Source organism: Acipenser ruthenus, chromosome 10 (genome assembly GCF_902713425.1).
Source record: "Acipenser ruthenus chromosome 10, fAciRut3.2 maternal haplotype, whole genome shotgun sequence".
Lineage (NCBI taxonomy): Eukaryota > Metazoa > Chordata > Actinopteri > Acipenseriformes > Acipenseridae > Acipenser > Acipenser ruthenus.
In genome coordinates this window covers 52,567,332-52,581,083 of record NC_081198.1, presented here as the reverse complement: position 1 = coordinate 52,581,083, position 13,752 = coordinate 52,567,332, and the positions used below count along the sequence as shown (strand labels likewise).

Genomic DNA, 13,752 nt, shown 5'->3' with positions numbered 1-13,752 from the left:
TACACACGCAGCTTTCTGGAATGTGTGTGGCACTGTTCCATGCATACCATGTGTAGGCAGTGAATTATCATTAACCAACAGGCTTGATTTATAAAGCATGCTTCTTTTTCACTTTACTGCAGCTTCTACAAGCCTGGCAGCTTTGGGGTTAAGAGACATTCAAGAATCTGAGGACATCAGCTTCCACAGATAATTGAAGGGCCCATTCATGTTTCCCTAACAATTATCTAAATTGAAAACCAGTACAATTTTCCATGTGGGAAGCAGATTTCTGTTTACTTAAATTGCAGAAGATTCAGGGCAGCCATGGTAGGTCTGCCTCGTAATTGGCAAGCCATTCAAGACCCCTGATAAAGCAAATTTATCTCCACAAGTTAATTTAGATAAAACGACTCAAACCCAGCTGTGAACAGGAACACAGTGCAAAAGCATGGTAGTATAAAGCATTTCTATCAAATTCAATTGTAGAGACACGTCTGTGTACAAAATGCTATTCATTAAAATCATGGAATCAATTAAATTACAAAATGTAAGGTTAACATTAAAGTGTTCAAAGTGATATGCTTGTTTAGTGGATATATGTAACTCCCATGCAGTTTACTACTCACATGGGGCATAAAACATGAGCAGCACTGAAGGGTGATCTTGGAGGAACTGGTGGAAATTGTCGTCAGTCAGGTGGAACACTGCAGAGCCCTGTTCAGACCACACCACCTCTGGGGCTTGGGGCTGCGGAGGCTGAGGGCTACGGAAGAGACACAATAACATCATGGACTGATCTTCACAACCGATCATCAGAATTATTAATATTATTTATTTCTTAGCAGACGCCCTTATCCAGGGCGACTTACAATTGTTACAAGATATCACATTATTTTTTACACATTATTTTTACATACAATTACCCCTTTATACAGTTGGGTTTTTACTGGAGCAATCTAGGTAAAGTACCTTGCTCAAGGGTACAGCAGCAGTGTCCCCCACCTGGGATTGAACCCACGACCCTCTGGTCAAGGGTCCAGAGCCCTAACCACTACTACACACTGCTGCCAGAGTCGAGAGCCCTGACCACTACTACACACTGCTGCCAGAGTCGAGAGCCCTGACCACTACTACACACTGCTGCCCTGAATTAAAAACCAGCAGCGGCAGCACGACATCATGGTTAGGAAACAGCTGCAGCAGCAACATCTGTGCACTCCACCCTCCTGGCTCATCTTCCGAGCCAAAGAAAGCATTATTGTGGAACATTTAAAAAGGAATCTACTGGAATAAACATGACTATATTCTGATAGCCTTGCCAGCTGAAAACCTTGAGCACAAGGCCCTCGTTCAAAGCACGAAGCAGAGGCTACGTGTGTAAAATAAATGACATCAGAGTCAACTTGCAGGAAAGAACAGCAAAATACATTTTAGAAAAATCTTAGTGTGTCTGGGAAATTGCTACTTCTAGAATCAATTTAATATATATATATATATATGTGTGTGTGTGTGTGAGTGTATGTGTGTATATCAGTGTGTGTGTGAGTGAGTGAGTGTGAGTGTGTCAGTGTGTGCGCGAGTGTCAGTGTGTGTGTGTCAGTGTGTGTGTCAGTGTGTGTCAGTGTGTGTGTGTTTTATTGTGGCACTACATTTCCAGGGATTTGTGGAAGTGCAAATAGGGACAACCTTCTCAATCAATCTCAGCCCAAGCAGTGCAGCTCTAGTGCTGGTTACGTTAATAAAACTGTATTTTTTGACCCTGTGTTGTTTCAATAAGAAAGAGTACCTTTGACAGCTAACGTATCGTTGGAATTGCAAGGGTAAGACATGATTTGTTTAGGTATTCATGCTGTGTGATTGAATGAGAGTGGTACAACACATGCAGAGCTGGTTCTCAGCGTTTTGTTTATTTTCCAACACAATTATGATGATCTTATTCATTACATCAGTAACTCCAATATTAGTACCACCATGGGAACGCTGGCTGAAAATAAAACTGGATCATCTGAACAGTGTGCTGAGGCCTACAGTCAACAACACATAATAAACTGCACAGAAAGTCTGCTTGAACTGAAGCTCACACAAAGTTCGGATATGCCTTTCCTGGCAAGCTGTCAGAAGTTAACTTCTGCCATACTAAATAGTAATCCCAGGGAACCAGCTCGGCCATCGAAAAACTTACTTTTTCATCCACTCCACTATGTCCTTTGCTGTTGCCCCATAGCTTTCGTAGTGGTGGAGAAACTTTCCTTTCCTTAAAAAAAGATTAAAAAGGAACGTTAGGCTTCCTGTAATGATGGAAAGGGCAAAGTTCAAAGCTCTGACCATTTTAAACAGCCAATGTTAATCATGTAATAAGGATCAGTGGTGAGGTCCTAAATCTGAAGGTACCGGAACGCCACTAAAATATACATTTTCTACGAATTCACACTTTATTTGTATACTGAACTCTAGTATCACGTATCATAGGTGATGCATTTCTCTCATTGCTACACATCCAAACTTATAGTTTATCATGGTTCTGTTATTCCAAAACTACTGAGCAGAAACCCTGGTTCCTTATCCAAGCAGATCTTTAATATGCCTTACTGACTAGAAAACATTCACATTGCAAAGAATGTGCAAAGTCTAAACCTGGAAGCTGGTGAGAGCGGCAATTTGTAACTGGCACTAATCAGTATGGATCTATGAACATTGCTGTAATATTGTAAAGAAATCATCAAATAGTTTACGTCCTTACGGATCATTTCGCATGCCTTTCAAGAAACTCCGCTTTCTATCCCAGATTAAACATTTTCATTTTATTAAAACAATTCAAATCCAAAAGGGAATAACCGGATAATTAAAAAGAAAACAAAGCGAGCCTCTGAGTGGGACTGTTTGCTTTTATTGTAGGTTTGTGTGTAAAGACACGTCTCAGGGAGGCGCTTGCTGTGGAAGCTCCTTCTGTGTTTTATACAGCTGCACTGGCACTTTAGGATTCATGCTAGTTAAAAAGCAGCAGCAGCAGCAGCAGCAGCACTGCAATGAAACGCGTAGCTCTTGACATGCCCACCACATGCTGTTTGAAGACACGTCGGAGAGCTCTGGACACTCGGATCACATTCAGACGAAGCCCCCAGCTCTCCTGCAGTATGTTGAACACCACCTGTACCATTCTCTCAACCACTAACAACGCAGCCCTGCTCCGTAACGCTTTTCACTATGTAGAGTGCAGAACCTTACTCAAAGTAACAGAAGGTGGGATATCCTTTGACATTGAACTCCTGCTTGATCCCATCAAACTCTGACGGGTGCACGTTCATTCCTGCAAGCACCTGGAAAAAAAACAGCAAGAAATGAACAGTGACAACATAGCTGAGGAGGCACAGGCTCGACCAAGCAGTAGTCAAGTAAGGGGCAAAATACACTGCTTCACTTGAATGGGTGAAGAGCCTATCATGCAAAACATTTCACTTCCTAAACTGGGCCCAATAGCCCCAAACTGGCCTTTACTTTCTTTTTTTTTTTTATTACCCAAACCCATGGCAATTAGCTATAAAAACCAATTAATAAATAGGAATTTCCAGTAACAAATTCGGAAAGGATCCCAACTCTCTTTCCAAAGCTTCTTTCAAGTTAATTGCTTAAGGGGATATTTACACGTCTCCCAATCAATACTTTAAAGTAGGTTTCCGAAAAGCCTGGGCACAGATTCTACAAGACTGAAGGGTTTGTTTTTTATGAAGGCAGCACCCAGACTGAGCCCTTGGATAACAAAACCAGAGCGCCAGCGCCACCATCCTGAATGCTTTACAGCCTGGTCCAAATTAAAGGGAGCCTAATGTAATCCTCTAATCCTGCAGCATGTGTCTATGATTCTCCCATGGCTAATGTAATCCTCTAATCCTGCAGCATGTGTCTATGATTCTCCCATGCCTAATGTAATCCTCTAATCCTGCAGCATGTGTCTACGATTCTCCCATGGCTAATGTAATCCTCTAATCCTGCAGCATGTGTCTATGATTCTCCCATGCCTAATGTAATCCTCTAATCCTGCAGCATGTGTCTATGATTCTCCCATGGCTAATGTAATCCTCTAATCCTGCAGCATGTGTCTACGATTCTCCCATGGCTAATGTAATCCTCTAATCCTGCAGCATGTGTCTATGATTCTCCCATGCCTAATGTAATCCTCTAATCCTGCAGCATGTGTATGATTCTCCCATGCCTAATGTAATCCTCTAATCCTGCAGCATGTGTCTACGATTCTCCCATGGCTAATGTAATCCTCTAATCCTGCAGCATGTGTCTATGATTCTCCCATGCCTAATGTAATCCTCTAATCCTGCAGCATGTGTCTATGATTCTCCCATGGCTAATGTAATCCTCTAATCCTGCAGCATGTGTCTACGATTCTCCCATGGCTAATGTAATCCTCTAATCCTGCAGCATGTGTATGATTCTCCCATGCCTAATGTAATCCTCTAATCCTGCAGCATGTGTCTATGATTCTCCCATGCCTAATGTAATCCTCTAATCCTGCAGCATGTGTCTATGATTCTCCCATGGCTAATGTAATCCTCTAATCCTGCAGCATGTGTCTACGATTCTCCCATGGCTAATGTAATCCTCTAATCCTGCAGCATGTGTCTATGATTCTCCCATGGCTAATGTAATCCTCTAATCCTGCAGCATGTGTCTATGATTCTCCGATGAAGGTTATTGTGAACTGAACCCTTTTTATAACAGTCCTATCAGCAGGGAAGCAGCTCACTCTCTACAATGTGTTTTCATTTGACTTTATGAAGCAAAATATCCCATTGCCTTGCAGTTTGAGCCTTTGCCAGGTTAAATGAGAGTTTCACTGACACACCACCAGGGACGGCTCTCACTGCTACACAATGCAAGATTATTTCCTGTGCCACAATAAATGAAATAAAAAAGAACTTGTCATGGCCTTTAGACATGTCACTTACATACGACCCCCTGAGCTCCGAGGCTGCCTGCTGGAATGCAGGCATCATTCTCTTACACACACCACACCCTTCAAAAGAACAGACAAAGAGAGTTTAAACTAGACACGTTTCAGAACAAACAGTCACTTAGGAATATTATTAAATTAAACTTCACCTCATTGACAGCCAATTAAGAACAGTTTCTCTCTTGCTGAATGCACTGTGAGGAGGGTTAATAGTGTGCTGCTCTGGATAGCACAGTCCACACAGTTAATAGTGTGCTGCTCTGGACAGCACAGTCCACACAGTTAATAGTGTGCTGCTCTGGATAGCACAGTCCACACAGTTAATAGTGTGCTGCTCTGGACAGCACAGTCCACACAGTTAATAGTGTGCTGCTCTGGACAGCACAGTCCACACAGTTAATAGTGTGCTGCTCTGGACAGCACAGTCCACACAGTTAATAGTGTGCTGCTCTGGACAGCACAGTCCACACAGTTAATAGTGTGCTGCTCTGGACAGCACAGTCCACACAGTTAATAGTGTGCTGCTCTGGACAGCACAGTCCACACAGTTAATAGTGTGCTGCTCTGGACAGCACAGTCCACACAGTTAATAGTGTGCTGCTCTGGACAGCACAGTCCACACAGTTAATAGTGTGCTGCTCTGGATAGCACAGTCCACACAGTTAATAGTGTGCTGCTCTGGACAGCACAGTCCACACAGTTAATAGTGTGCTGCTCTGGATAGCACAGTCCACACAGTTAATAGTGTGCTGCTCTGGACAGCACAGTCCACACAGTTAATAGTGTGCTGCTCTGGATAGCACAGTCCACACAGTTAATAGTGTGCTGCTCTGGCACAGTTCTTGTAATGTGAGGTTTTCATCGGCATTGCTAATATACACAGAATACATTAAAAGCTGAACTTACATGGAGCATAAAACATCATTAGAATTGGCCTTTCTTCCTTTTTCAGCAGCTTCCTGAATTCCTGAGGTCAACAGACAAAACCAGAGTAAGTGTACACATCACCTTGCAGGAGAAAACAGCACTTGTATTGCATTGCATGAGAAATACAAGGAATGAAAACCACATCTTTGAAAGCAATGCAAGAGAGACATTCTGTTTCTCAATACAGAAATGATCAACTGACTGTATGTGGCCTCTTTTTCTCAATACACATTATCTCAACATCCTTCCCTCATTCTGACCTAAAAGCAGAGATATATGCACGATACCAGCAAGTGCATATTCGTGTTCACCCATCCTCACTATATATATATATATTACACACACACACACACACACACACACACAGTGCTCCCTCGCTATAACGCGGGTTTCGGGGGACACACAATAAGAGCGTTATAACTGAAGAGTGTTATAAACGGGCAGGAGGTGGGGGCGTCACAGGACACATAACAACACACATCGGTTCGGCTGCCGGAGCGGGGCTGAAGTGAAGCTGCAGCGTCTCGTCTCCCGGAGAAAGCCAAAGCTCCTCTCGCAGAAAAAAGTAAATACATTAGGAAAGATAACCACGTAATAGACCTAATATTTATTTAGTTATAAAACGAATGCTGAATAAGATGTCCGTGTTATAAAGTGCCAGCGCAGCATTTCTTCAGTTCAGATATTGTATCAAAAGGGAGAGACAGAAACAGAAGTTCGACTGAAGTTGTTTATTAGTTTCAACAATATCGGTACTGTATTTACTATAGAAATATTGCCTGAATCACCAGAATAGGGAATTGGGGGACATGCTGTAGAAGCGTTATATCCGAGGCGCGTTATAATCGAGAGCCTTCTAGCGAGGGAGCACGATAGATAGATAGATAGACAGATAGATAGATAGATAAGAACATAAGAACATAAGAAAGTTTACAAACGAGAGGAGGCTATTCAGCCCATCTTGCTCGTTTGGTTGTTAGTAGCTTATTGATCCCAGAATCTCATCAAGCAGCTTCTTGAAGGATCCCAGGGTGTCAGCTTCAACAACATTACTGGGGAGTTGGTTCCAGACCCTCACAATTCTCTGTGTAAAAAAGTGCCTCCTATTTTCTGTTCTGAATGCCCCTTATCTAAACTCCATTTATGACCCCTGGTCCTTTTTTCTTTTTTCAAGTCAAAGTAGTCCCCCGGGTTGACATTGTCTATACCTTTTAGGATTTTGAATGTTTGAATCAGATCGCCGCGTAGTCTTCTTTGTTCAAGACTGAATAGATTCAATTCTTTTAGCCTGTCTGCATACAACATGCCTTTTAAACCTGGGATAATTCTGGTTGCTCTTCTTTGCACTCTTTCTAGAGCAGCAATATCCTTTTTGTAACGAGGTGACCAGAACTGAACACAATATTCTAGGTGAGGTCTTACTAATGCATTGTAGAGTTTTAACATTACTTCCCTTGATTTAAATTCAACACTTCTCACAATATATCCAAGCATCTTGTTAGCCTTTTTTATAGCTTCCTCACATTGTCTAGATGAAGACATTTCTGAGTCAACAAACTCCTAGGTCTTTTTCATAGTTCCTTTCTTCAATTTCACTATAATGCACATTTTTATTGCCCGCATGCAATACTTCACACTTTTCTCTATTAAATGTAATTTGCCATGTGTCTGCCCAGTTCTGAATGCTGTCTAGATCATTTTGAATGACCTTTGCTGCTTCAACAGTGTTTGCCACTTCTCCTATTTTTGTGTCGTCTGCAAATTTAACGAGTTAGCTTACTATACCAGAATCTAAATCATTAATGTAGATTAGGAATAGCAGAGGACCTAATACTGATCCCTGTGGTACACCACTGGTTACCTCACTCCATTTTGAGGTTTCTCCTCTAATCAGTACTTTCTGTTTTCTACCTGTTTTCTACCTGTTAACCACTCCCTAATCCATGTGCATGCATTTCCTTGAATCCCTACTGCGTTCATTTTGAGAGGTCCAGTGATTAAAGAAAAGGGCTTGTAACCAGGAGGTCCCCAGTTCAAATCCCACCTCAGCCACTGACTCATTGTGTGACCCTGACAAGTCACTTAACCTCCTCGTGCTCCGTCTTTCGGGTGAGACGTTGTTGTAAGTGACTCTGCAGGTGATGCATAGTTCACACACCCTAGTCTCTGTAAGTCGCCTTGGATAAAGGTGTCTGCTAAATAAACAAATATTATTATTATTATTATTATTATTATTATTATTATTATTATTATTATTATTATTACTTTAGAAAGACCAACAGCCCAGTCAGAATAATTACAAATAGAAACTAAAGTGCAAGATGGCAGTGTGCATAAAGTATTAAAAAGGAAGACAGAGCACACACATGTATACTGTGAACACTAGAAACAGAGACATGGCACACACATGTATACTGTGAACACTAGAAACAGAGACATGGCACACACATGTATACTGTGAACACTAGAAACAGAGACATGGCACACACATGTATACTGTGAACACTAGAAACAGAGACATGGCACACACATGTATACTGTGAACACTAGAAACAGAGACATGGCACACACATGTATACTGTGAACATTTTAAATGTAATTTATGCAAACATCATGGACAATTGAATTTCAAGGGTATACTGTATCCAACCTTCTCATTTTCAACGTGAGCGATGTCTTTGGCTTCTGGATTCTCTTCCCACAGTGGAGACCCAGCTGGATCCTTTAGAAAAGCGACCATGGACTGCAGATACCAAGAAGAACAAACAAAAACACAAAACACAGCGTTTACTGAAGAGCCGTTGTACTGGGCTTGTCCACTTCATTCCAATGCAGGGTCAGTTAATAAAATACATCAACTGGTTACATCCAGCAATACACTGGAAGAGCAAAAACTGGCTACCCCCGTCCAAGCAGTTCAGATCTGTACAGCACCTGCAAACCTGCTTCCTCTTATTTATATAGCATTGGGAGGGCTGCTATTAAGATCTTCCACAGTTCAGATCATTAAGATAGAGCTTTATTAACCCCTGTGTGGTCCAGTGGTTAAAGAAAAGGGTTTGTAACCAGGAGGTCCTCGGTTCAAATCCCACCTCAGCCACTGACTCATTGTGTGACCCTGAGCAAGTCACTTTACCTCCTTGTACTCCGTCTTTCGGGTGAGACGTAGTTGTAAGTGACTCTGCAGCTGATGCATAGTTCACACACCCTAGTCTCTGTAAGTCACCTTGGTAAAGGCGTCTGCTAAATAAACAAATAATAATAATAATAAACAAGGGCCTCAGTCCCACAAACCCATGCTGTTCACAGGTGTGGATCTTCAAAAGCCCAACCAGAACACGACTGCACTGAAATCCTTTACTGGTTCCACTGCTAAGATCCCAAAATGATTTGTTTTGATCGTTTCTGAGATCCTGATTATCCTTCCATGCAGGTCGAAGCTTTGCCTGCTTCAATTAGATGCTGCATTTAAAGCTTAATGTTTATTCTGTGCCATTCACAGTTTCATTAACTAAAATCTTGCTTGTTTTTTAGTTTACCTTGTATGTTTCAGGTCTGTTATATTCTGTATGAAAGGTTCCATCCCTTTACAGAAAAAACAAAACAGATTAATGATTGTGTTAGTCATGTCAAATACAAACTCGTTGCTGTTTATATATACATATATATCTCATTGTAATACAACAGAACATACCGTCTCATACCAAGCCAATACGTTTTTCTTGTACTTTATGTGAATGACTTTCCTCCTTACTTGTAATGCAGTAATTCAACTCCGCTTCTCTTCGAGCTGGGATCGACCTTCGTCTTTTTGCAGAGCTTTCGTCCTTCAGAGTCTCTGGGAATGTAAAACAATGATTTACTTTTCAAGTGACACAAGAGGCTGAGGAGACAGTAAGATTAACAGGTATGCTAATACATAAATAACTTCTTATTGAGCAAAGCTGTTTGGCAAAGTCATCTGTTTAGAGGTTGATCCCTGAATAATCTGTGCTGTTTAGGACACAAACACCAGACTAGAAAGCACCAACTGTACTATCATCCAGCCAAGTAAGAGCTCCCACCTTGAGCTATCTGATTCAGTGTCAACAAGCTTAAACCACAAAAGAAATACAAATCAACAGTGGTTACCTAGCGAGGCAGTAACCTTGGAGACCTCAGACAGACTCCGAGAAGCTTGAACCTCAGACAGACTCCGAGAAGTGTTGTGGCACTGCAAGGGTTAACAAGTCTCACTAAAGAGACACCGTAACACCACAATAAGACAAAACCTGTAACCACTGCTGAGCAATCCTGTGATCCAGGCAGGCACCAAGACTCTGTGGATTGCTTCTTTAATTAAGAAATGCTTGTTGCAGAGAAACAGCAATGTGAATGCAACCACGAGCACAACGGAGTTCTGTCCCTGAAAGTTCAGAGTTCTGTCCCTGAAACGTTAATGAGCATTAACCAGCGAATACAAAGAAACAGGAAGCAAACAAAAGACTCTTCTGAGTCAAAGCCCAATGTGAACAGAAAAGTCAACAATGAAATGAAACTGCGTCGCTGAACCAAACTGCGTCGCTGAATGACACATAATATGGTTAATAACCTTTCTGCTAGTAAACAAAGGTGAAACAATTTATTCCAGATAGGAATCAATGAAATCAAACGCATACTGTACTGGAGCCTGCAGACTGGCATTGTGTGGCTGTGGAAGAAACTGCTATTTCTTAAAGTGGCAGCAACACAATCTACACAGGGACTCATTATCTGTTATGTATGCATGTGCATTATATATATATCACACACACACACACACACATACATACACACACACATATATATATATATATACACACACATAGTTTGCAGAAGTATTCACCCCCCTGCAAAGTTTTCACATTTTGTTGGCACCTGAGCGTACTCCACGATGCTTTCAAATTAGACTTTACATGTAGAATCTACACAAACTACTCCACATTCATAAAGTAAAAAAATGCATATAGATTATAAATAAGAAAGATTTATATTCTATATGCAGAAGAGGATGCACTGAGGGGACTTCACACAAGGAAAGGGTTTCAGCATAACTGCTCACGAAGCTATAAGAAATGGGATACAGTCTGGTTGTAATAGGAGGATCCGTCAATATCAGATTCGCCTGCACAACAGCCTTTAAATGAAGGTGCTGCTCAAGTGTGTGGTCTGCTGCCAAGCAGAGTGCTGCATGATTCAAAAGAAATATGACAAAAAACAGCTTATTCAAATTTGTGTTGCCTTTATCCATGAATAACAGCAAACAAACTTAGACATATCTGGCCTCTTCCAACTCTGTAGACATTTACACAAACTCAGGACAGATAACTCCAATTCAGACCTACTCAAACATATTCGCATGTGTGCCTGTGCAAGTTATTTTCCAGTACAAGACATTGAAACTATTCCGTTAGTTATCCTAGTGTAGTCTTTCTGCTCGGTTTGTTTGTTTAACCAATGCACCTCCCTGATAAGCCTACCCTGGATTTTACTGGGACACTGATTCCAGTCAGCATTCCTGAGTGGGTGAAACTCTGCCCACAGTAATCACAGCTACACGGCTTCTCTACGCTGTGAATTCGCTGGTGTCTTTTAAGGTCAGTTGACATAATGAAATTCTTTCCACAGTCAGTACAATGGTAAGGTTTTTCTCCTGTGTGAATTTGTTGGTGTGATTTAAGATATTGTCGCTGTTTGAAACCCTTCCCACACTTACGGGATGAAAACCAGGGGTGCTGTAAAATGCTCTACTAAAATTTAGGAGTTTGAAAAAGTGGAAATTTCCAGACTGCATTTAATGAACCTACTCCTAAAGAAATCTCAGATAATACAGGATGACTAAAACCATGAGGAAACTGACAAAATCCTGCTTATGGGACTTACCCACAATCCACCCACGCAATGGTACCCTGGCCTTTCACAGCTTGTGCCACATCAGAGAGCAACTTGAGCTGCCTTTCACCTGCAGCAGCTGAGAAGAAAAACAAACAAGGGTGTTACCAAACTGTCCCCTCACAGCCAGCCACTACAGAACAGCCTGCTAGCTATGTGTGCACAGGTAAGGCTGCAGAATACTCCAGGGACCCTCCCCCACAGGAACACACTGTACACTGTGGAGGAAATACTGCTGAAGCATCAGTCTTCAGGCTGGTATTCATTTCGAGTGCTGAACACCAAGGCATTTGAACTGCTTTTCATTTCCATTGAATTGGCTTGTTCAGTGGGAATGGCCTGAGAGCGGACTCACTGTGAAACATTAAACACACACACACTTAATGGAGAATATGTTTAAGATGTGTGTGTCGTGGAGCCCCAGACACTCCAAAACTATGCACACGGATGCAGAAGAATGTATAAGCGTAGATGGGAATTTAAATTCCCAACATCCTCTCATGCCATTATTCCATGTGGAATGAGAGTCCTCTCATGCCATTATTCCATGTGGAGTGAGAGTCCTCTCATGCTCTGCAGTGCTGCAGATCTGCAATCAAAGAGAAGCCTTGCAGCATATTGTCTGTGTTTGTTGCAGTTTAAGCATCTGTAAAAAAAATGAAAATCTGCAATCTGGAATTCAAGTTATTACCCAGAAGAATTTACTTTCTTTTTGTTTGTTTGTTTGTTTGTTTGTTTACCCCTATGGTCAACCAAATAATTTCTGCAACCAAACGTTACTGCTTGATTAACTGCCTTCAAAAGAAAGCTGTCTGTTCTTAAAATAAAATAAAAGTATGTTATGGTTTCGACTACCACTGTAGAGAGGTGAATGAAATACAGTACAATACAGAAGCCTTCAGAATTGAAGAAAACCTCAACACAACGCAAACAGTAGAGATATTATATTTTTCCTCAGTTCTTTTTTTTTTTTCTTCTGAAGTAGCACAGGCATTTAGAAAGCCCCACCCTCTGAAGAGAAGAACAAGATGTTCTGGTATAAATGAGGATACATCTGTCATCGACTCACAGACAGAAGTGCAATGCATGAGGCAGACAGTACTATTTAATGAAAGCAATTGTATTAGAAGCATACATCTCTCACCGTGGCTATCAGTAAAGACAGAGATACTGCATCAGTATCATGAAAAAGCACATCACCGTGACCTGCTCTATATCACAAGCAAGTACGTTAAATACCATTGATACAGAGGAGACGGGACCATGCACAGCTACTAATACCATTGATACAGAGACAGGACCATGCGCAGCTACTAATACCATTGATACAGAGACAGGACCATGCACAGCTACTAATACCATTGATACAGAGACAGGACCATGCACAGCTACTAATACCATTGATACAGAGACAGGACCATGCACAGCTACTAATACCATTGATACAGAGACAGGACCATGCACAACTACTAATACCATTGATACAGAGACAGGACCATGCACAGCTACTAATACCATTGATACAGAGACAGGACCATGCACAGCTACTAATACCATTGATACAGAGACAGGACCATGCACAACTACTAATACCATTGATACAGAGACAGGACCATGCACAGCTACTAATACCATTGATACAGAGACAGGACCATGCACAGCTACTAATACCATTGATACAGAGACAGGACCATGCACAGCTACTAATACCATTGATACAGAGACAGGACCATGCACAGCTACTAATACCATTGATACAGAGGAGGAGACAGGACCATGCACAGCTACTAATACCATTGATACAGAGGAGGAGACAGGACCATGCACAGCATCTAATACCATTGATACAGAGACAGGGCCATGCACAGCTACTAATACCATTGATACAGAGACAGGACCATGCACAGCTACTAATACCATTGATACAGAGGAGGACACAGGACCATGCACAGCATCTAATACCATTGATA

General features: G+C 41.6%; 1 protein-coding gene across 1 annotated transcript in view; it reads right to left on the bottom strand.

Annotated features, from left to right (window-relative positions):
* LOC117401381 (protein disulfide-isomerase A5) overlaps positions 1 to 13,752 on the bottom strand; it is a 31,808-nt gene that overhangs the window by 11,607 nt on the left and 6,449 nt on the right. Inside the window, exons 3-11 of the mRNA XM_059032617.1 lie at positions 11,774 to 11,861; positions 9,627 to 9,710; positions 9,412 to 9,457; positions 8,523 to 8,615; positions 5,852 to 5,912; positions 4,941 to 5,008; positions 3,208 to 3,299; positions 2,165 to 2,236; positions 609 to 745 (exon numbers count right to left, since the gene is read on the bottom strand). Of these exons, the coding sequence (XP_058888600.1) occupies positions 609 to 745; positions 2,165 to 2,236; positions 3,208 to 3,299; positions 4,941 to 5,008; positions 5,852 to 5,912; positions 8,523 to 8,615; positions 9,412 to 9,457; positions 9,627 to 9,710; positions 11,774 to 11,861 (741 nt within the window). The remainder of the gene's footprint in view (positions 1 to 608; positions 746 to 2,164; positions 2,237 to 3,207; positions 3,300 to 4,940; positions 5,009 to 5,851; positions 5,913 to 8,522; positions 8,616 to 9,411; positions 9,458 to 9,626; positions 9,711 to 11,773; positions 11,862 to 13,752) is intronic.